Genomic DNA, 22,019 nt, shown 5'->3' with positions numbered 1-22,019 from the left:
AAAAAAAAAAAAAAAAAAAAAAAAAAAAAAAAAAAAAAAAAAAAAAAAAAAAAAAAAAAAAAATATATATATATATATATATATATATATATTCGTGGGATTTCTATCCCGAACGAGTCCTAGATCATAGCGGTATTGGATGCTTCTTTATAAAGCTATGAGAGTGTTTAAATCTTTCAAAATCGCTCTCAAACTCGACGCTCTCGTCCTTCCGCCATTCTCGTTCCGCAGTTCCATCGCCAGGTTTTCAACCTCTCTTGGCGCCCCCAAATACCCCAGAACAACCAGACCTCCATTGATTCTGTCTACGAAATCAATGGCGTCGTCAATCTCTTCGCCGAAACCAGTCGTTCAAGTCAAAGACAAGATTGAACTCACTGAAATCGAGGAGAAGATATTTAATAGGCTTCTTGGCACTCTTCGTCACTTCAATCTCGAAACGCAGCTTCGAGTTGCCGGCGGTTGGGTTCGCGATAAGGTCGTTCTCTATCATTATCTCTCTCTAATTCTCTGAGATTTTGTAAGTTTTTTTGCTGTTGATGAGCCTGAATTTCACGAACTATTTCTAGGGTTTGGGGGATTTTTTTTATATTTTTATATTTTTTAAATTGATCGTGTTTTTGGATGATTTACCTTACAGCTTCTAGGCAAAGATTGTTACGACATTGACATCGCCCTGGACAACATGCTGGGTAGCGAGTTTGTGGACAAGGTTAGAGAGTATTTGTTGACAGTTGGGGAAGAGGCGCAAGGAGTCGCTGTTATTCCATGGTACGAGAATCATGTGCATTTGCGCAATTATATGCTAATTAGGAGTACTAAAGAGGAATTGGGAGGCGTTTTAGTTTAAGAACGAGAATGATTTTTCAAGTTTGTTATGCTGTGGCTTTATTTTTTGGTTCTTTTGAACAGTTTGGAAGCGATTCCTAATTTCGAATTATGTTTTTCCAGTAACCCTGAGCAATCAAAACATCTAGAAACAGCAAGGATGCGTATCTTTGATATATGGATTGATTTTGTGAACTTGAGGTGTGAGGAATACAGTGAGAATAGCCGAATTCCTACTAAGGTATGTAGTCATTTGATTTCCAAGTTCAAATTTTTGTGGTTTGAAAGGAAAATTTCAGTTGTGCTTAAGATTATAGGTTGAAATTTTAGCATGAAAGATGCAGTTGATGAATGCCCTAAAATGTCAAACAACGATGACGAAATCTTTAGCTTTTGGATCATGTATTTTTCCCTTTATTATGTCGATATTTGTTATGGAGATTAAAATCTCTCTGCTTGATACCGTAAGAAATAGTGTATTTTTTCGCATAAGATGACTGGTTGTGAGTGCAGAAATCTTCATTGATTATCGATATTTTGGCCGACATCTTTAATTGATCATGTAATGTACAACATTCTTTGTTACTAATGGTGAATATTTTGTCTAAATTTTTATTATATGCGTGAAGGTTAACCATTTACTTGATTTCACAGCAAAAGTTCGGGACGGCTGAAGAGGATGCTTATAGAAGGGATTTAACGATCAATAGGTATATTTTTGTTCATTGCATAGCCCATTTAAGATATTATATTCCTTCAGATTATATTTCTTGTTTTGTTAATGTCGTTTTTTTTCCCTTCCCCCTTATAGCTTGTTCTATAACATTAACTCGAGCTTAGTTGAAGATATGACGAAAAGAGGTTTGTATTGATTTACTTTTGTTTACAGTCCATATTGAGAATTGCTTTGTTTTATTTTCTTTCTTATCATAAAATAATTATAAGAGGTGAAATGTTCAATTTAATGTATAAAAAAACAGACTGAATATGAGGTTTCCTTGATAATTGAGGTCTGAAGAGAGTACTAGTTGTTCATTTTCTATATTTCTCCCCTCCTTATACAACCTTGAATTGCAGGCATATCGGATTTGAAGTTTGGGAAAATTGTGACTCCTTTACCTCCGAAAGCTACATTTATGGATGATCCGCTTCGAGTCCTTCGAGCCATACGTTTCTGTATGTGTTATTAGTTATATGAACCTTGCATCTGATTTTATGATGTTTACTTTATTCATGATTTTCCCTTTACTTTACTCTCCTGTAATTATTTCAGGTGCCAGATTTGAATTCACATTGGACGAAGAATTGAAAGTTGCCGCATCATGTGAAGAAGTAAAGGCTGCTCTCGCTACCAAGATTAGCAGAGAACGTATCGGGGTCGAAGTGAGTTTTATATCGAATATCTCTTTTTCAGAAAACTTACTTGTTGTTTGATATTGGATTTGATACTTGATCTAATAGGTTCTTCTGTTTCTTGGTTTTATGTAGATCGATCTCATGATGGCTGGGAATCAGCCAGTTAAAGCAATGAGCTACATTTGTGATTTGACATTATTTTGGACTGTCTTTACACTTCCTTCTAACACTGAACCCGAAATACCAGACGTGTGTAATAGGTACGTTTGATTCATCTTGCCATAAAGTTGTTTGGGTAGTTTGCTAAGTATATAATATTATGAGGTATGTCTGAGGTTCCGAGAAGTTGGAGAGCAAACACTTTGGGTGCTATCACTCCATTCTGTATCTTTGGCATTATAATTATTCTTTCAAAACAAGAATAAACGAAACTCGGTCTCTCTCTCTCATGTTTTTGGGTTACCCCTTTTGTTAGGCTTTGCATTGCTTGTCAAGAGGCCACATGGAACCTCCTCCAACTAATCAAATGCGTCACCTTTAATGTAAGTGAAAAGATTATTAGGGGTTTTATGCCCTGCAATTCGTCCCGTGATGGCTTTGTTTCTTTTATATGCATAAATTGATTATCAGTGTTTAATTATTTTACTAATGGTTTTCTATAACGTTCGAGTTATAGGACGAACAGAAAAGGCTCTCTATGTATGCTGCTCTCTTCCTTCCAATCAGAAAATTCACATTTAAAGATAAGAAATCCAAAAAGGTATTTAACATTTCACTGATGTTGTTTTGTGTGCTTAAGATATTTTGGCTGCTTCAAATTCTGAATCTTCTGCCCTGCAGATTCCTGTTGTCAACCATATTTTTCGGGAATCCCTTAAGCGAAAAGTTAGCGATGCCGAAACGGTTAGTTACACTCCGAACTAGTTTGTTCTTTGTGGTTATATATATTTAAATTATCGCACTTCCACGGATTTTTGAATCTGATTACATCTTTCCCATATAGGTTGTTCAACTACATCACGCCTTGGAAAAGTTTTTGACCTTGATTCCGCTTCTTGTATCGAAAGAGGAAATCCAACCCAATGGCGTTGATTGGGGTGTTGAATGTGCGGATGTTCCTGATACGTCAAGGATTCGAGTATTGACTGGTACTGTAAAGAACTTTATATAAATCAAGTTATAGAATTACTGCACAATCAAGAGCTCGCATAATTGATATTTCTGAAAGAAAGTTTAGCGGTCGTCTCGATTCTAGGATGTAGATTCATTGGATTGTCTTTGTTGACATATTTTTCGTCCTCTGCAGGGCTTCTTTTGCGGGAAATTAAAGACTTCTGGCCTGTAGCTTTATTGTTGGCCACGTTGTTATATCCCGCTAATGTAGATTATACCGAAGATCTGTTAAACAGACGTTTCGAACTGGAAAAGCGAACAGAATTGTTTGATGTCGCCTACAATGAGATCGTTAAATTAGGTAAACCCTTAACCCGTTGAGCGTACGAAAATGTTGTGTGTTTCCTTGTTCAATCTTTGGCATCTAACCCGACTCTTTGGGAAACTCCCATTTCCCTGTTGCTTTCAGGTTTGCAAAATGTGTGGGAGGTGAAACCTCTTGTGAATGGGAAAGAGATTATGAACATTTTGCAGCTAAAATCAGGAGGACCTCTTGTTAGAGAATGGGTGAGTGGATTTTGAGGATTAAAATGTCGATATTCTTTGACAAATTCTAACTTTACAGGTCGAACGTGGAACTTAACTCGATAAAATATTGTTGTTACAAAAGAAACGAACTATTTGGAACCTGATCTTTTACGTGTATTCTGCAGCAACAAAAGTTGTATTTTCTAATATCAAATTTTAATCTTTATATATATATATATTTTTAATATATCTTAAAATGGCTAGTTTGAAGTTTTAATCTTTTCTTTTTTTTTTTAATTCTATCAGAATTGATTAAATAATTTAATGCGAAAAAGAAAGAAATAATTTGAGTTTTGGTAGTATTTTAGTTCACTTTTCTACTATTGTAAGATCCAAAGTTAAAGGGTTCGAATATTTAAATACTATGAAATACAAATATCTCGATAGAAAAGACCAATTTTATTACCCATACATGTCCATTATTGATTATTGTAGCAAATAGTGGGTTACATGAACAAAAAATAATAATACCATAATAGCAAATAACTCGTTTTCATTAAGTAGGCTAACAATCAAAAAGAATAATGAAAATGAGTAAAAAGAAAGAAAGACTTCTTCTTCTACACACCAGTTTTCAACCAAAATCTTGAAAGAAAATTAATAATTAAAAAAAAAAAGAGAACACTACACTATGAACAACAATGAAGGAAAACTGAAAATGAATTTGAGAGAGAGAGAGAGAGAGAGAGAGAGAGAGATGGGGAGAGACGATACTTAATTAACCTCACTTCCTCCATCGGTATCCTTTGGATTGTGCTAAGCTCTTGACCCTTGGAAATACAAACCCTGTTCTTGGCGGATTCCCTCCAACCAGCGAATTCTCGTATATTTCTTTGCATTCTTGTACAACCTGCCACAACCCCCACCCCACCCCCATGTAAGTTTCTCATATTTTCTCGTTTCATTTCGTTACAACATAGCGTTGCCCCGTGTCGTGTTCATAAAAAGATATCATAGCTTAGTCATGGTGTTTAGATCATCTTGCATGCACCTCGACTAATTTCACAAGAGAACATTCTGACTCNTTTTCTCGTTTCATTTCGTTACAACATAGCGTTGCCCCGTGTCATGTTCATAAAAAGATATCATAGCTTAGTCATGGTGTTTGGATCATCTTGCATGCACCTCAACTAATTTCACAAGAGAACATTCTGACTCCACAATATTTGGTTAGAATGAAACCTTATAAGCTAGACAAATGATCACCATAACTCGAACCCGTTCCTCTTAATCCTATTACTTTTTTCAATTGATTCTTAGCAGCCGCTCCCCAATAANACTAATTTCACAAGAGAACATTCTGACTCCACAATATTTGGTTAGAATGAAACCTTATAAGCTAGACAAATGATCACCATAACTCGAACCCGTTCCTCCTAATCCTATTACTTTTTTCAATTGATTCTTAGCAGCCGCACCCCAATAAATGTAGGGGTATGCATTTTTTTGAACCTTCAACCTCAAAGAGGATAGCTCATGTAGACCACTCTCGTGATGTTTTATAACTTAGTTTCTTCCCCTTGTTGATAACATTTTTTGTTTCTTTTTCCTAGACATCTTCGTTTTCCAGTGNTGTTTTATAACTTAGTTTCTTCCCCTTGTTGATAACATTTTTTTGTTTCTTTTTCCTAGACATCTTCGTTTTCCAGTGTTTTTTAAAACAGTAACCCATAGTTCATATGATGATTTAAACAAGTAATTGCGATATTAACTCCCAACTAAGTGACGGTCAGAGAGTAGTAAAGTTTCACATGATATAATAATATATGATGTTTAAAATAAAAGAAATACCTCTTTAGCGTCTTTTCTTGGTATGCCTTCCCGAAGTCCAACGAGCTTCTCGACCACCTCGGGCTGTAATTTGATAAACCCAAAATTATAATAAACCCGAGATACTGGAGCCAAAATTGCTATCTTAAGAAATTTGTTTACCGGGCAGTCCGGTTGGTGCTCAAGGATATTGGTGTAAATGAGTGTGAAAGTATCCAGACTCTCCGCAGAAGCAAGTTCCCTTAGATCACTCAGTATCCTTACTCTGCTTTCTACTTTCTGTTACAAAGACAGAATAGAAAAAGAAGTTTAAAAACCGATCAAAATAAATAAATTAATAAATGTACGTTAAAATATCACTTTGGTTCTTCGTGCGCTTTCAATAAATCTTAAAATTAATTATTATCATTCGTTTGAAGTCAATTTTAATCGAATTTAGTAAAATAATAATATACACTCTTGAATATCTATTCAAAATTTATAAACGGAAAACTAACAGAGACTATTTTTTTTTTCCTCTTTCCGGATAATAGATTCTAAAACAAAATTTGAACACTTACGGTGTCTAAAAAAAGAGTGCAATAAAATTAGCCGTGAGAGTATTTCAATAAAATTTGCAGGGATGACTTACAGAAATGCTTATATACTCCCTGAAAAAGTCCATGAGGACCTCTTCATCCAGCCTCATCCGCTCAATAGTTTCTTCCTTTATGTAGTTTTTCTAGAATCACAAGATGGTTTTTAGATATTCAAATCATAGGGATCAAAGAAGTCGAGATTAGGCGTCGGGAAGTTAAGAATGAAACCTGTGTCAGCAAATGGTCTACATAGACGATCGCAGTTTCCTCTAGGCAAGCCTCGACAAATCTTCTGAACGATCTTTCTTCGATGTACCTTAAGCATTAAAGAAGATTATATGAAGATAGTAAAGCTTAAAGCCTATAACTATATTAAAACAAAAGGATAAAAATAGGTAAAATAGTCTGAAGCGAAAAAGAAAACGAGAACTTACATCTTCACATCTGTAAAATAGTCTCCAAACGTTGCGACTAGGTATTCTGTAACGAGCCCTTCGGACCATTCTATCATAGGAAAAGGGATAAAGTTGATAGTTCAGATGGACTGTTGCTTAACTTTTTGAAAAAGAAACAAAAATTCATCGAAAATGAAATATTTTATACCATACTCCAATATATTCCCAAACTTTTTATCCATTTTGTCAATTTTGTTTCTAATTCTATGCACAATAGAGTTCATAACACATAACATATTAACAAATGACATGCGAAATATAGGGAAAAAAACATTAGACAAAGGAGTAAAAACAATTTTCATTATATGGTATGGCAAGAGATAATCCATAAACAATCAACATTATCCAAAATATATTATTCAATGAGACATATTTTCTGATTTCGTTTACTATTCCAGTTTCAATATATCAATTTCTGATAAAGAATAATAATTCAACGCAACACATAAGCCTAAAAAAAATCTAACATTCCCAGGCAAAGGCACAAATTTTCGAACCGCTTATTCTTGTCATGGTATGATTATAAACCATATATCCTTCAAACCAACTATAACGTATATACTGCCCAACTTACAGAGGATTGCAAGAGAGAAAGAAGGAAATATTAATTACCCTTTTGATAAAGCTTGACAAGTAGCTCTTGCACTCCAGGATCCTCAAAAATGACACTGACCGTTAGATGCACAGCTTCCTAGCATCAATTAATATGATATAATTGTTCAGGTCATCTCTTTGACAAGCACTAACAACAAAACTCAAAGAAAGAATCCCTTTATTGGGTCCAGATCATCTCTTCTTTTGCATTTGTGGAAGTTTCGTGATTTTTTTGTGATCATCTCTTCTTTTTATGCAAGGTTCTCTCTCTCTCTTTAGGAACGATAAATCATTTCACTGGTAATATGAAATAGATGTACAAACAAAGATCTTATAATGTAATTTACCAAGCAATGAAATGATTTATCATTGTAAAGACAAGATTTCTTTGTCATGATACAAAAATTAAAGAAAAGATTTTACGAAATCACTCCTAAGAAGTCGTGTGTAATGTTCCTTGACACAGAGGAAGTGCAAAAGAGATTCAGGAAGTTATATTTTTTGTTGTCTCAAATCTAAACTCTTTATTAGGAAATTTACAGTTTTAGTCTTGAGATTTGAGCAAAAAGTCCATTTGGTCCCAAATTTTCAAAAAGTCACTCAAAACCAGCTCCAATTGGTATTTGAAGTTACATTTCCGTTCATTCTTTTAACAAGAATGGGACGCACAGTTTCATATGGCTACGTGGCATAAATTAACTTTTTTTTTTTTTATAAATATTTTACATAATATTAAATATGTTGATAAGTTATTAAAAACAGTCACATTTTTTATAGCTGACATTGCAAAGGCTAAAGTTCAATGTGTACAGGTTATATGGCATTTCGTTGGAGAATTGACTCAAACCTACCTCAGAAATATAATATACTTGAGCACAAGGATCAAGATAAAGAGAACACAAACAACCGTAGGAAAAAATTCTTGAAACATCCAATACCTTGGCAACTTCTAGGAAGCCTTTGCAAGTGTCTTCAAAATTTATCTGTGAAATACAGGGAGAAAACAAACCAAAATCAAATAAGTTTTGAGGGCCCTATCTTCCCAGATATTCACACTTTTTCTTTAATAAGAAATAAAAAATTTAATAATCAAAAGGAGATGTACAAAAAAAAATTTATGACTCCTGATGGGCATAATTTGCACGAAATCAAAATTACAAAAGTATTTAGAGAGGAGGCAGGGACACCCAATAGAAGCGAAGTCTGTCGAAAATATGTTTTTTTTCAAACATCATTGCACTTTTCATATTCCAATTTTAAGCCAAACTGGAAACGAAAAACAAGCCAATATGATTATCTAAATCATGCAAAATTCAATTAAAAACACAGAGATTACAAATTCAATCCGAAAATAGGGTAGCAATTATTAATTAATAGGCAGGTAAAGATTTAAAAAAAGAAAAAGAAAATCATTAGGATAATCTATTTCTCAAGAAAAACTCAGAATATTTATTTATGGTGGAAAACATCTAACCATCAAGGTGCAAGATAATAACAAAAAATAAAACGCACAGAGGTCAACATTGCATCACCTGTTCAGCATAATTCTGAGGGAGCGCCTCTATCGTGCTATTACTTAACTCCATAGCAAGATCATAGCAACGCAAGTTGTTGTTAATCTGCAGGTATTTTCAATATCAAGTAGTAAGAGCAGGAGTTTCGATGCAAGCATAAAAATATAATGAATCCTATGTAAGAAAAGACGAACCATTGCACACAAAGGTTCTAAACCAATTTCAGAAGCAGGTTCTTCAAGTCTCTTCCTCTCAGCTGCTTGAAAATCAATCATTACCTTGGGACCAAAAAAAAGAAAAAAAAAAAAAAAACTGGCTCAATAACCATTTAAAAAGGGAATAATAGTAACAAAAGGGAAAAGGTGCATGTTATACTTAATAAGCTAATGAAATTTTAGTAGTAGTTAGAGTTACATCATGAGTGCTAAAAAATTTCTAACGCACCTGAATAATAGCCAAGGAAATTCTGTAAAGCATGACATCCGTGCTATTATCACGAACAATTTGTACTTGCTCACCTAGGATCCTAAACAAATCAACAGCTGCAGGTGTATACAGCTTGCCATCTTCAGTTTTTTTGGGTGGTTGAACCTTATCAGCCTCCAAGATATTCAAGTACCATTTCTAGGGATCATAAGAACCAACAATGATAACAGCTGAAAATGATCAGTGACTCCAACATCATAATCTTTAAAATTATTATAGACAGATCGTATTATGTCATTACCCTTGTAGTAGCTTGCATTCTTTCAACATAAGAATTCATCAGGGGATCCATAGCACCACTCTCAGAACATACTTGGGCCAGGGACTCATCAACACCTAGTCCAATCAGGTTATCTTGATACTCTACAACCCAACCAGTAACCTAACTCCAGTAGCGAGGGAAGAAAAGTAAAATTTAGAAACGAAGATTTTCATGTGATGATAAACACTCAAATAACATGATATCACTTAAAATTGTGGTAATCGAATCATTCCTAGAGAAGGAACTGGAGATTTTAGCAAATTACTGCACTTTTTGTTCTATTTGCAAGAAAGCTATTAATGACAAATATGTATGCTGCAAATACTACTGAAAGTGCTCAATAATAAATATCCAGAAACAATTTGTTCAGACTAGCAAGGTCAACCCATTTGGCATATATATAGAACAGTGCCAATATGATTTGAAAATATTATGACCAAAGCTAGGGACAAATCCCCTCTTCTTCCACGGGGATATACAATATCACAAAATCTATGAATTAATCAAGCTGTATATTTCATAGAATCCTTGGTACAAGTTTTTGTTCCACACAAAATGAAATATCGATGACCTTAAGAAGCAAACTATTATGAGATCTCTTTTCTTTATCCCGTACTAATCAATATACTGAAGTAGGATTCTGTGTTATCTGCTGAGTACTATATAAAAAAATGTATGTTAGTTATCCAATCAAAACCAAAAACCATGGTCTCTGCCCACAGGAAGGACCACTTTAGATGGAATCTAGAAGTCAAGGGCAACATTCATCGCCTTAAAAAGGATCAGAGATATAAGATGAAAAAACTGACTGCTTAGACAAAACCAGTACCTTTAAAATTTCTATATTGGTCAATTCATTTGCCCTGTCACTGAGTAATCTGAGCATCTGAATGAACCTTTCAGTGTACAGATTGACCATGAGTTGGAATATCTCATATCTACAAAAGCATAATATCAGAAGTTGGGAGGTTAATTTATTTAAAACTAAAAATGATAATTTTATCCAAAGAAACAAGGTATCTTATCAGCTACCAAGAAATTTCAAATCATAGTCTTTACAAGCTAAAATGAGGAAGCACAAATCCAGTTACTGCGGATCTTTTGTTGGGCTTAAAGAAGGTCTTGTTTCTTACGCAAAATAATGATAAACATATAAATCTGAAGGAGAGTAATCAGACAAGCAAACCTTGGAGGGAAACAAGGAGCCACGTAGTCGTAGACATCACCAAGCTCTTCTCCAATCTAAAACGTGAAAAATTGTAATGGCAAGAGGAAGATTAAGCAAAGAGTCTAATATATAATATGATACTAGAAGAATAACCAAGTGAATACAAGTCACCATTGGAAACTCATCAAAGACGTTTAAAAGTGAATAATAACCAAGTGAGCTCTAAGCAATGATTTTAATTTGTCTGAATGGTCCACAATCCACATGGGGTCTTCTTCTTTTGTAAATAAACTGTCTGAGGTCTTTAAGAAAAATAAAAATCAAGGCTAAATATATATTTTACTTCATAACATTTGGTTTTTTTCCCTTATTTGGACATCGATCTTTTAAACAATTCTATTTCATCATTTATGCATTGAACGGTTCTCAATTAAATCTTTGCAACCACTAAATGTCAAAAGAATGAGAATACATCAATTTAAAATTGGTGTCATTAGGAGGTTGTAATTTGTTGATAAAGCAATTTTTTTAATGGGTTAACTTTTTTGAACAAAAAGCAATTTCAGGTCAAGTTACTGCATGCTAATTGATATGAAAGGAGTAAATTTGTTAGTTTATATGTGAATGGCATGTCTGTTTCACCAATTTAAAACATATGGTATTTTTCTACTGAATTAATGAAGTGTATTTTATCATTACATCTTCATTTTGTTAGTTAACTTAAATCATTTTTACGACAAGAAGGAATTATTTGAAAATATTCAATACATTATACATAAGGGAAGAAATATTTAAAGATTTGGGACCAATCTAAAAATAATATATTTATAAAATAAAAAACTCCAGTAGTCATAGGAACTAAAATATATATTTAACCTAAACATCAATAATTTCCAGAAATATTTGAATTTCGTAACCTTTCCTATTAGTAGAGAGGCAAAAACTATGATCTTGACGTCCACATATCCACTTATTAAATTATTTTGTTTATAATGATTCTAATGCTTATCAGACTACAACATCTAAATTTTAAGGATTTTCTGTGTTCTCAATCTTGAGCGCTCTTTATACAAAGTAGAAACTTTGTAATTACACCCGAAGCACAAAAATAGTATAGTTAGCACCAATATAGGTTTTTCTCTGATTGTTTATAAAATTGTTCTTTGGACTGCATGATATAGACCAACTTCAGGTACCACCAAATTCTCCGAGTGTAAGTAGTTCTAATGGTGCAACATTAGTTTTTCTCATTCTTTTTCCGTCTAAAAATCTACTCAGATATTCTGTCATTCTGAATCACTTCCTACGGGTGTAGAATAAAAGATTCATGAAGTTGCAACACAGCAAAGCTTAACCCATCATTTTTGACGTCATTATCTGGCCAATTAGTTTTACATAGAAAACATAATTGCTGATCCTCATTCCAAACCAGAGATAGATAAAAATAAAAATAACCTAGAAGGTTTATAATTGATGATGCGTACCGTTCGAGCTTCCTCTAAAGCTGCCTTCAGGTCCTCAAAAACAAGCTGATGAGAATTAAACATGAGACACATTAACAAGAAGCCAAGACGGTAAAAAGTATATTTCATTTTCTTTTTCCATACAAAGTTTGAAGAGAAATACCTCCGTCAAAAGTTTACTAAACCTTCCTTCAACAGTCTTCCTTATTTGCTCATAGCATTTGTCTTTGTATTGTTTCCCCTGAGCCTTCAATTTTTGCTGTGTAAGGTTTCTAGAAGAAGCTGTTGCTGTGGTGGTTTTTCTGGTTTGTTAAATTGAAAATTTATTGATCAACAAAATAACACTAAATAATTTATCTAAAAATGAGTTAAACATGTTAAAATATATACTTTGTGGTTCTGCGAGGGTTTGCTACAGTTGCCATTGCGCCACCTCCCTCAGCCTCAGCTGCTTCCTCAGCAAGTTGTTGATCAAGAATTTCTTGCATTTCAACGACTCTAAAAAGGTATAATTGACATATGCACAAAATAATTTCGATCAGTCAAATTAGCTATCCTAAAAAATTCTAACAAGGATTTCCCAGAAACTTCTATCAATTAATTGAGGATTTCTTTGCATTTCATCATATCCCCACATCAAATGGCAGTTATTCTATATAGAAAATATAAACACCTCAGAAAGTAAGAAAATAAAATTGCACTGAGGTTCACCTTTTTGTTCCTCCTACCTTTAGTAAAGTTATGAAAAAGTAATAGGGTAGCTAAGATTGAACAAGAATTTTTTCAATAGTGGAACAAACCAAAATGCATATAAGCCTACGAAGTTTCTTGTCAATGCAAAGAAAATTGATATTGTACAATTACAAGATTGAACAAGAAAAATAATACTATCTTTCAGCTTCTTCATGGGAGTTGAGAGTTGAGAGTCACATAAAAAAAATTCCATCATTTTTTACATGTCAAAAATTAGTTGTCCTGAACTAAAAAAGAAAAGACTGACCAATTGTATCTGATTTAGATCACATAAATTTTTCTATAACCTGATAGAACCCTTAGCCCTCATTTTCTCTCACATGTGATTATTGAATAGAGCCGATGAAGGATAGGATTAGACATGACCTTTAAAGCATCACATAGCATAATGAAGGATATCTTTTACCTCCATCAAACATAAAAGAAATGGAGGAAGTATCAACAGACAGCTAAAGATATCACCACTTTTCCTTCATCGTTTCCCTCTCTCTCTCTCTCTTAAATTTTCTCTCCAGGGAGTACTTAAATACCATACGGTTTTCCAGATAATCAGGAAACTGGAAATATAGAAGGATAGGTGATTCTAATTCTTCACAAACTTCTGAGTTCTTTCTCAGCATTATGAGATCCAAAACATATGTATGACTATTCTAACTGAATTACTACAATAAACAAAACTTAGCCCAAGATTGGCAAATGTCAATATGTCTGTACCTTATAGCACGAACCAATGTTTGTGGACTGCAAAGTGGAAAAATTAACACAGTTAGAAAAAGTGTACAAAAAGGATCAAAATCATAATTACGGCTACAAATGAAGCTTTATAAATGAATAAGTTCTGCAGCCGAATATTTTTATCTATATTAACCCATTTTACAGTTGTTTAAATCACCCACACACACAAACCTTTTGTACTGGACATTAAATTATTATCACAACAATTTGGCAAGATTTCACCTACATAACTAACAAAACTTGGCTACTCAATTCTATATTGTTCATAGCAAACGGGAAGGGGTGAGGGAGGAGGAATCCATCTTCCAACCTTAAGGAAGCCATGATTGCTCCCCTATAAAATCTTCCCACGTCTTCCTCAGCAAGTCACAATCCCAAAAATCCCTCTAAAGTACATACCAGATATGTACAAGTTTTTCTTTTATTATATTAACTCGTAGAATATTCATGAGTCTTCACTTCAGAATTCAAAAGCATAGATATCATCTTTGAATTTCCACCAAAACAAAAAATTTATAAAGATAATGGTCGTTTCACACTCATCAAATCAAATCCAAAATGACTCCACAAGCTAACCTGAAGATATGAATTTCAGCATATTAGGAAGATAATACACCAATTATGGGGCAAGAAAACAGTTATTTGAAAAAAAAAATTCCTCCCCAAAAAATCCCACATCGGGATGTTTGAATTTCACTCCATCTTTTTGTGAATCTGCCAACCCCTAGATACAAGGAGCCTAACAAAAGGTTATTTTGAGACAAATGAATGTTGGAGAGTCGGGTGGATACCTAGGCACAAAGACATGGGAGGGAAAAATAAATGACGAAATGCTTCGTGAATTAGAAAATAAGTGTAAATCCCCCAAAAAAAATTATCACATTATTCATTATACTATATTTTCTCCTATTAAAAAAATGTTAATATTTTATATAATACAAACTAGACATTTTATCTAGAAAAGATAATCAGAATTTACACCTCCCTGTTCCAAAGGGACACCAAATCAAAGAATATGAAAACTATAGTCCAAGATCAACCTCCAAGAAGTAATGAGGTACAAACAAATAAAATTAGTTAATAAATTAGTTAGATTAAACAAGAAAAACACAACTGTTGACAAAAAAAATGTCTCATATAACAGAATCAATCTTTTTTGGAGGTAAAAATCTAGAAATTCAAATAATAAGAGACAACATTAAATTTAATAATATCATTGAAACTATTCACAATGTACCTCTCTTTAGAAAGTTTATAAAAGTTGGACACATGTTCCCATAAGGTCTTCTCAAATGTTTCCCACGTTCGATCTACATCTTCAAAATATTCTCTGTTGTTTATTCCAAAGGTTAGGAACAAGGTCACGCTATGTATCAGAAAAAAAAGATTGATAAAACTATAATAAAATAACATTGATTTAAACAACTAAATAGAAACAAAATGAAACATAAAATTTCACCATGACCATCATCCTAAGTCTATTTAATCGTTTGTTATCCTAATAAATGAAATTATCCCATAGAGAATTTCTAAAGACTGAAGTATTCTCTCTGCCCTCTTACCATTGTCCCACCAACAATAGCTAGTTCCTCTAAAAACTTCGAACACCCAAATAAGTAGGCCACTTAAGTTTATCATTGAATTCCATTATTGTAAAATTATTCTAGACATGGTTAGAGATATTAAAAAAAATGAAACGGATTTCATTGAAAGTAAGAAATGTACAAAAGGAGGAAGGGCCAGACCCCTACAAGGCAAAAGCAGCCACAGATAAAAAAAAAATTACGAAGATTTTTTTATAAAATCCCATTTTTCAATACTAACCACAGATCAGATATTGAAAAAAATTGGAGAGGAAACAATTTCTTGATCAAATGAAAGGATACAAAAGAGAAAACTCAGCCAAATAGATTACAGAAAACTTCTCCAGTTGGATAGAAGAGAATTTAAGCTCTTGCTGGTAAACATTATTTCTACACCAATAAAGAGCCAAAAGAAGTGAGGCCTCTGGGACCTCATGTGGGGATCTTTCTTTGTCTTGAAAGATCCTAGAGCTCCTTTCATTCCAAATAGGATGTTCAAATGGATACTAAACTAGAGGATATTTGCATGTAATTGCAAATACCAGGTAGTTTGTTTTATTCCCTAACGAAAATAGGATAGATCTACATTCAGGGTAAAAGAACAAAAAGAAGAGGGAAAAGAAAAACAGATGCATACCTTAGTCTCCCAACCTCTTCTTTGTGAGATGCTGCAGCTGCCAAAGCAAACCTCCGTTTTCCATCAAGTGCAGTTAGCCTCTGTGACAAGTGTGCATGTAATGGGAAGAATTATAAGGGCCAGATTATAAATGCATGAAATGCTACATGAAGATACTACGCTGTTTATTTTGGAAAAAAAAAAAAAAAATGCACAAATGTCCAAATGATGAGAAAACTTTTCAACCTTAACAACTACAATAAGACCACTTCACCTCGTAAGTGTTTATAAGCTCTTTTGCATCACTCAAAGAATCTCGGGCCTCAGACGCTTCAACAGATATGGACATCATGCCCTCAACATCCTATTCAAGGCATAGAACATTAGTTCTATAACACCATAGAAATACAGCTAACCACCATGGAGAGAAAACAAATAGATAAATAAATAAAATTAAAAGGTCTTGAACTTGAAGCGAGAAAATCGATTTATGGATTAAGTATATCATGTTGGACATGGAAGATTTTGCTAGAAGAAAAGTTGATTGTTGGATTGTTAAATTAATGGCCTAGGTACTTGATGCAATTGCAACCCCACGTGTGTAAGTTCAATTTACAACCAATTTCTCAAGTAATGCGACTAAAATGCTATAAAGACCTAAAAGTTTGTGAAAATAAAAAGAAAAAAAACGATAAAAGGACAGCCACATAAATCATCCAAGAGTATGTTAAATTCCAAGGGCACATTTGAGAGATACTTTAGCATTTAATTACATTTATAATTAAGGAGAAGGCTGACCTTCAAGGTTGTTAACAAGTTATTCCTTGCATTGCTAAGGAGCTTTATCTGATCATGGTTCTCTATTAATGTTTGGCATTCTTGACATAACCTGAATGCACAAGGCAATTGAGTTATCACGATACTTGAATCAAGAACATTATTTGACTGCCAGTGCGTCTATTTTCATACTTCTCAATTGAAATAAAGTTTTCTCGAAGCTGGTTTATTGACTTTTCAGATAAAGAAAGCGACTCCAGTCCAGCTTGTGCTTGTTCAACCTGCATTCACGTTGGGAAAGCAAGACTTTTTGAGCAACACAAGCTATTTTATCTTCAAGTGCATCTCTGAAAGTTTAGTCCATTAGTAAATATGGGAATGCACAATGGTGAGACAGCAGATCTCTAAAGAAATAATGGAAGAAGCTGTGAGCTATACCTGCTCCGCAACCATTGTACTGAGTTGTGCATCATTAGCCTGAAAATGAAGCATTAACTATTTTCAGTAAACCCCAGAAAACTAGGAAAACATAATATGATTAGCAAAAAGATAAAACACTCAGAAGCACACAGCAATCGTGCCAGAATAGAACATCATAATACAGGCAATTACGCTTCATCTGTACAAAACATATTTTGAAATCAATAACTATAAGCATTGATACAATTATGAATTAACTGATACTATGGCAGGAAGTTGAATTAAATCTATTTTTACACTGCTTACAGCAACAATAAACTACAGAACTCTCTTCATCTATAAAACATATGTTGCATTTTCAGCGAGAAATTTAATCAAGTACCTCAACTATGCCGCAATATTAGGCAAAAGGGGAGAATTTATGTTCTGGTGTTCACATGATCAAGAGTACCTCGGTGTAGCATGCAACATCCAAACTTGATTACCAGAGAATTTAAGTGCAAGCAAAAATTAGTCTCATCTTGTGAAGCTTAAGTGAGATCCGCAATTCATAGCATGGACAAGTGTAATAGTTAAAACCTTCATTCACGATTTGTGTTTGCAGCAAATTTTTTTAATTCATCGCTCTCAGAAGTACATTATTTGTCAACTATTTAAAAGCATCAACCCCTGGAATTTGGTAGACTACGTCCCCTATACGTTCCTATGAATGAGAGGATGAAGTAGATTTTTAAGTGCAAGTGCTCTAAAGTCTTAAATGCATAAGGTAAGTCTTCAGGTGAGGAATTGAGAAATTTTGAGTCCGAAAAAATAGCTAAAATCACTATCCAGATGAGTGATGGTGCAACATTCCAGCATTTCTTGACTAAACTAAATCAAAGACTCATCAACTGCAGTAACTATTTCAACAAAACATAAAAGAAAATTTGGATCACTTGCTCTACATCCTATCAATAGAATTACTGCCAGCAAAGCTCCAGCACAACTGGAAACAAAAATTCAGCAATAGAAAATTCACGCAGATGTCGCAGAAGATCACAAGAGTTGAAGAATGTAAAAAAAAAAAAAAAAAAAAAATCGTTGAAAACAAGTACCTGCTGACGAGTAATGTAATCGGCCTTGATCGAACTAATTGACTGCAGAAGCTCCGGAAGCGGCAGAAGCTTGGCAACCTCGCGTACGGCTGCTTCCTTTGCTTCGATACCGAGATCCTCGACCATCATCTTGAAGTAAACAAGAATTGGAAACACAAGAGACTTGACAATCGAGCAGATAATCAATGTAATTAAAGAAAAAGTCGATTTCCGAAAGTAGCAACGATCTCTGATGCTTGATAAACAGATTATTCGGCTACCGAACAATGTTTCTTCATCAGAATGGAAATGGATCTGATTGACGAGGCAGGTTCCACAAATTTCTTGAACAGATGGACGACGAATTGGGCCACAACATGAAATTCTAGGCCGAGCGAAATTGCTTTGAAATGATTTATAGAATTTTATCTGTCAAACGCTGTGTTCTCCGTAAAAACAGATATTATGTGCCTATACACAAAATAATAAGCCCAAAAAATATCAATTTATACATCGTTAAAATCTAAAATCAATTAAAACTATTTTTTTTTAATTAAACTAAATATTTTAATATAACTCGATTTTAAAATTATAAACCCATAATTTTCACACTTATAAAACATTTATTAAATTTTTATAGTTTAATCTTTTTTTTTTTTTCTATTTGTAAAAAACCAACAATATAATTTTTCTCGGTAACTTAATAGAATATGTGAATATGTGAATGGTAATTATTTTATTAAAGAAATTATAATAAAAAATTAAAATTTATGATGGTTCAAAATTTAGGAATTAAATTATACCATTATTTAAACTTTTTTATTTTTAATATTTTATAATATTATATTATAAAAAAGAAATGTTATTTAGAACATAGTATATATGTTTATTAACTTATGGATCAGTTATCGTTTAAATAGAAAATGAAAAAAGGAGTTGGTCTATTAGCCAAATAAGGACGGAGAATCCTGACCCCAAATGGTTATCGTTTAAATAGAAAATGAAAAAGGGAGCGGGTAGATTTCTCCCCATTAGCTAAACGGAGACAGAGAATCCCGACCCCAAACAGGGAACAAAGTTAAGGAGATTTATTCCAATTAGCTAACACATAGACGGAGAATCCCAACCCCAAACAGGGAATAGAGTTAGGAGATTTATCCCAATTAGCTAACACATCGACGGAGAATCCCGACCCCACCACCACTTAGATATATGGCAAGAAAAGGAATGGAGAAGGCTTCTCCATCCCCATCCCCATCCCCGTCCCCGTCCCCATCCCATAGACATCATTTACCTAATCCGACTCTAAAATATCTTCCGAATTGAAGTAAAAAAACATTTGAATAGCATAAGATCAATTGACAAAGATCAACCATATAATTATTCTCAAGGATTGGCTTCTCTCACAGTTTATGGCTCTTCAAGACTCGAGTAAATCTTGATAAATGCAGAGCTTTTCATCCTTGATGCAAGCCTAAAGACTAGTTACAAGCACAAGCAATCATATATCAGACTGGTAGAACCACTTCAAGTGCAAAGGAACCTAATCACAATCATAGACTAACACATTGAAGTTCAATACAAGATCAAATGAGAATACCGTAGGAATCACGGTCCGACTTCAACAGGTTTGAATCCTCCATCGAGCGACACCTTCACTGCATCAAGCACCAGCTGAGTTTTTCGACTGATGTTCGGCCACTTCTTCTCGGGTTTGGAGCCATTTGCTTTGATCTCTTTAACCAAATGAGAAAACTCTCTCACCATGTGAGCCTCCTGAGGAAGATCAGTAGGGACTATATGTTTGCTTGGTAGGGGTTCCCAACCAGTCACAAGTTCAGTGAAACCAGATTTTGAATTGGTACAGAAATAGGCCTCCTTCTCTCCATAAGGTATGATGAAATCATTCACATGTAATGTCCCGTTTGTTCCGATGGCGGTGATATCCATGGTCAAGTTCGACAAGAACGAGCAGTGGAAGGTTGCTATTTTCCCATCGTCCCAAAAGAGAGAAGCTCCACAGGACAAAATCACGCCCGATTCGTTCAAAACAGGATTAGGAAACGCGATCACTCGTTTAGGCAGTTCAAAGTTGGCAGCAAAAAGAATGGAACGAATACAGTACCATCCAGCATCACCCAAAGCACCAAGACCGTCAAGGTCGGACTTCACACGGATATCATTAGCTAAGAAGTCGGCATCAGCCGCAAAAGAAAAAACACTGTTTACCTATGATGTTCAGAACAGAAAAAGGATCAATCTACAAATCAATGAATTGTCCAAAACCAGAAGAAAATTTGAACTTCTAATCATTGATCGTACAACGAAAACACGTGCAAACGATTGGTACAAAACATATTAACAAAGTTTAACCTTTTTCTTCGTAACTATATCATAGAGCTAGTTCACTCAAACTTCATAACATATGTACCATATATCAGAACTACCATGCGTACAATTGCAATGTTTTTCAGCAAACAAATGCAATGTTAAGATTAACAACTGCAATGTTAATAGTAAAGACCAGTGCGCTCATGAGAGTATAAAGTAAAGGGTCTTTCTCTCGCTTTTACTTGTCAATCATTGAAATAGAGATGTCCATTTAATCCACAGGGATCTAACCCAATCGAGGTCAGGAAACCCCATCTAAACGGGGAATGCGAGAGGGAGCAATAAGAGATTTCTCCCCGTCAAATAAACAAAGCTAGATACGAGAAATACTCGCATCTACTCATAAAAGGAACAAGCACCGATCTTATATTCTCTACTACTTTTTAGCACTTCATTCATGTAAATAGTATCCACCTTTTTGTAATTATAGCCTCACATCTCTCATACCCCATTGGAAAAGTAGTTTGTAATATTCCTAAAGGTAGGATCCTCCATCTTTAGTGACTTCATTTGATCAACAAATTGAACTGTTTCTTGTTTAGAAAAGCGTACATATGTCAGGTAAAGGGCAACACCCATTTCATTTCGTCTCATCTTGTTCAACCATGACCATAACTTGGATGAGCAACAGGGCAGCCTGCCTGTACGCCGGTGCACAAGCATTTACCAAGCAGGAAAGACCAGACTACGAAAAACATCCCTAATTTACAATCCGTGCAGGAAAAATTTGAACAGATAGTTTCCTAAAAGGTCAGGTAAATTGTAATAGGAGGCAAATATCTAGAAATTTGTCAAATAGCTATAACACTAAGGACTCGAATATCTCAAGTTTCCAGCACGATCGCAGTTAGTCAAAGAGTACAGTATATGAATTACATCATTCTGAATGGAATTTGAATCACATACCGATTTGAGCTGGCCAAATTGATCTGCATCGGAGAGAAATTCCTTCATCAAGGCCGTACGAGGATTATGCATCCACATGGTACCGTCCATGAACTGCACTCCATTGGCTTCACACGCTTCAAGAATCTTATCAAACTCAGATACATTAAGCGCTACAGGTTTCTCAAGGAGCAAGTGCTTCTTCTTCTCGGCAGCGAGCACGGCCCAGCGCAAGTGAAGACTAGTCGGAAGAGGAACATAGACAGCATCGATTTCAGGATCGTCAAGAACAGCTTCGTAAGAACCATAGATTTTAACCTGAGGACTGAAACCATTATCGACGGCAAATTTGGAGGCCTTTTCAACGGAACGGCTGCCGATTGCCGAGAGAGTGGCGTTGGGAGCAAGAGCAATGGCACGAGAAACCTTCCGAGCAATCTCGGCTGCGCCGATGATTCCGAAACGGACAATCATGTCGGCCATGGCGGCGGTGTGGATCTATGGAGGTTGGTGGGGAAGTGTGATGGAGATAAGGGAAGCGCAGCTGATGAGAAAGTGCTACTCGATCCACTCCACGCTTGTGTAACGAGAAAAGCGCTTTCCAAATTGTT

General features: G+C 34.5%; 3 protein-coding genes across 4 annotated transcripts in view; 1 reads left to right on the top strand and 2 right to left on the bottom strand.

The window, feature by feature from the left end:
• Positions 1-18,572, bottom strand: part of LOC111800536 (exocyst complex component SEC6) — a 27,591-nt gene extending 9,019 nt beyond the window's left edge. Inside the window, exons 1-25 of one of the 2 annotated variants that reach the window (XR_002815994.1) lie at positions 18,154-18,572; positions 17,078-17,116; positions 16,832-16,920; positions 16,661-16,751; positions 16,137-16,226; positions 15,884-15,963; positions 14,901-14,993; positions 13,643-13,669; positions 12,566-12,673; positions 12,339-12,477; positions 12,197-12,241; positions 10,731-10,786; positions 10,374-10,482; positions 9,524-9,664; positions 9,241-9,420; positions 8,991-9,074; positions 8,815-8,901; positions 8,221-8,265; positions 7,301-7,379; positions 6,668-6,737; positions 6,462-6,549; positions 6,287-6,376; positions 5,818-5,934; positions 5,677-5,739; positions 4,553-4,735 (exon numbers count right to left, since the gene is read on the bottom strand). Coding sequence is in view for 1 of the 2 variants with exons in the window: in XM_023684289.1 (XP_023540057.1) it covers positions 4,610-4,735; positions 5,677-5,739; positions 5,818-5,934; positions 6,287-6,376; positions 6,462-6,549; positions 6,668-6,737; positions 7,301-7,379; positions 8,221-8,265; positions 8,815-8,901; positions 8,991-9,074; positions 9,241-9,420; positions 9,524-9,664; positions 10,374-10,482; positions 10,731-10,786; positions 12,197-12,241; positions 12,339-12,477; positions 12,566-12,673; positions 13,643-13,669; positions 14,901-14,993; positions 15,884-15,963; positions 16,137-16,226; positions 16,661-16,751; positions 16,832-16,920; positions 17,078-17,116; positions 18,154-18,282 (2,265 nt within the window). In the remaining variant the exon portion in view is untranslated. Of the gene's footprint in view, positions 1-4,331; positions 4,736-5,676; positions 5,740-5,817; positions 5,935-6,286; positions 6,377-6,461; positions 6,550-6,667; positions 6,738-7,300; positions 7,380-8,220; positions 8,266-8,814; positions 8,902-8,990; positions 9,075-9,240; positions 9,421-9,523; positions 9,665-10,373; positions 10,483-10,730; positions 10,787-12,196; positions 12,242-12,338; positions 12,478-12,565; positions 12,674-13,642; positions 13,670-14,900; positions 14,994-15,883; positions 15,964-16,136; positions 16,227-16,660; positions 16,752-16,831; positions 16,921-17,077; positions 17,117-18,153 lie in introns of those variants that run through there. The other variant, XM_023684289.1, reaches the window with a different exon arrangement.
• On the top strand, positions 114-21,318 carry LOC111800548 (putative CCA tRNA nucleotidyltransferase 2). Its single transcript, XM_023684300.1, has 17 exons — positions 114-478; positions 641-771; positions 952-1,069; positions 1,483-1,538; positions 1,640-1,689; positions 1,906-2,004; positions 2,102-2,211; positions 2,317-2,444; positions 2,660-2,726; positions 2,861-2,944; positions 3,025-3,087; positions 3,188-3,332; positions 3,491-3,658; positions 3,767-3,864; positions 4,011-4,018; positions 15,764-15,774; positions 21,155-21,318. The coding sequence occupies exons 1-17, from the start codon at positions 140-142 to the stop codon at positions 21,268-21,270; spliced, it is 1,791 nt and encodes a 596-aa protein (XP_023540068.1). The 5' UTR covers positions 114-139; the 3' UTR covers positions 21,271-21,318.
• On the bottom strand, positions 19,455-22,019 carry LOC111800567 (uncharacterized oxidoreductase At4g09670). The gene is made up of 2 exons (XM_023684323.1): positions 21,430-22,019; positions 19,455-20,361 (listed from the first exon to the last, which is right to left on the bottom strand). The coding sequence occupies exons 1-2, from the start codon at positions 21,889-21,891 to the stop codon at positions 19,741-19,743; spliced, it is 1,083 nt and encodes a 360-aa protein (XP_023540091.1). The 5' UTR covers positions 21,892-22,019; the 3' UTR covers positions 19,455-19,740.

This window comes from Cucurbita pepo, chromosome LG01 (assembly GCF_002806865.2).
Source record: "Cucurbita pepo subsp. pepo cultivar mu-cu-16 chromosome LG01, ASM280686v2, whole genome shotgun sequence".
Classification (NCBI taxonomy): Eukaryota; Viridiplantae; Streptophyta; class Magnoliopsida; order Cucurbitales; family Cucurbitaceae; genus Cucurbita; species Cucurbita pepo.
Note: the sequence above shows the minus strand (reverse complement) of the source record. Positions and strands in the feature narration are given on the sequence as shown.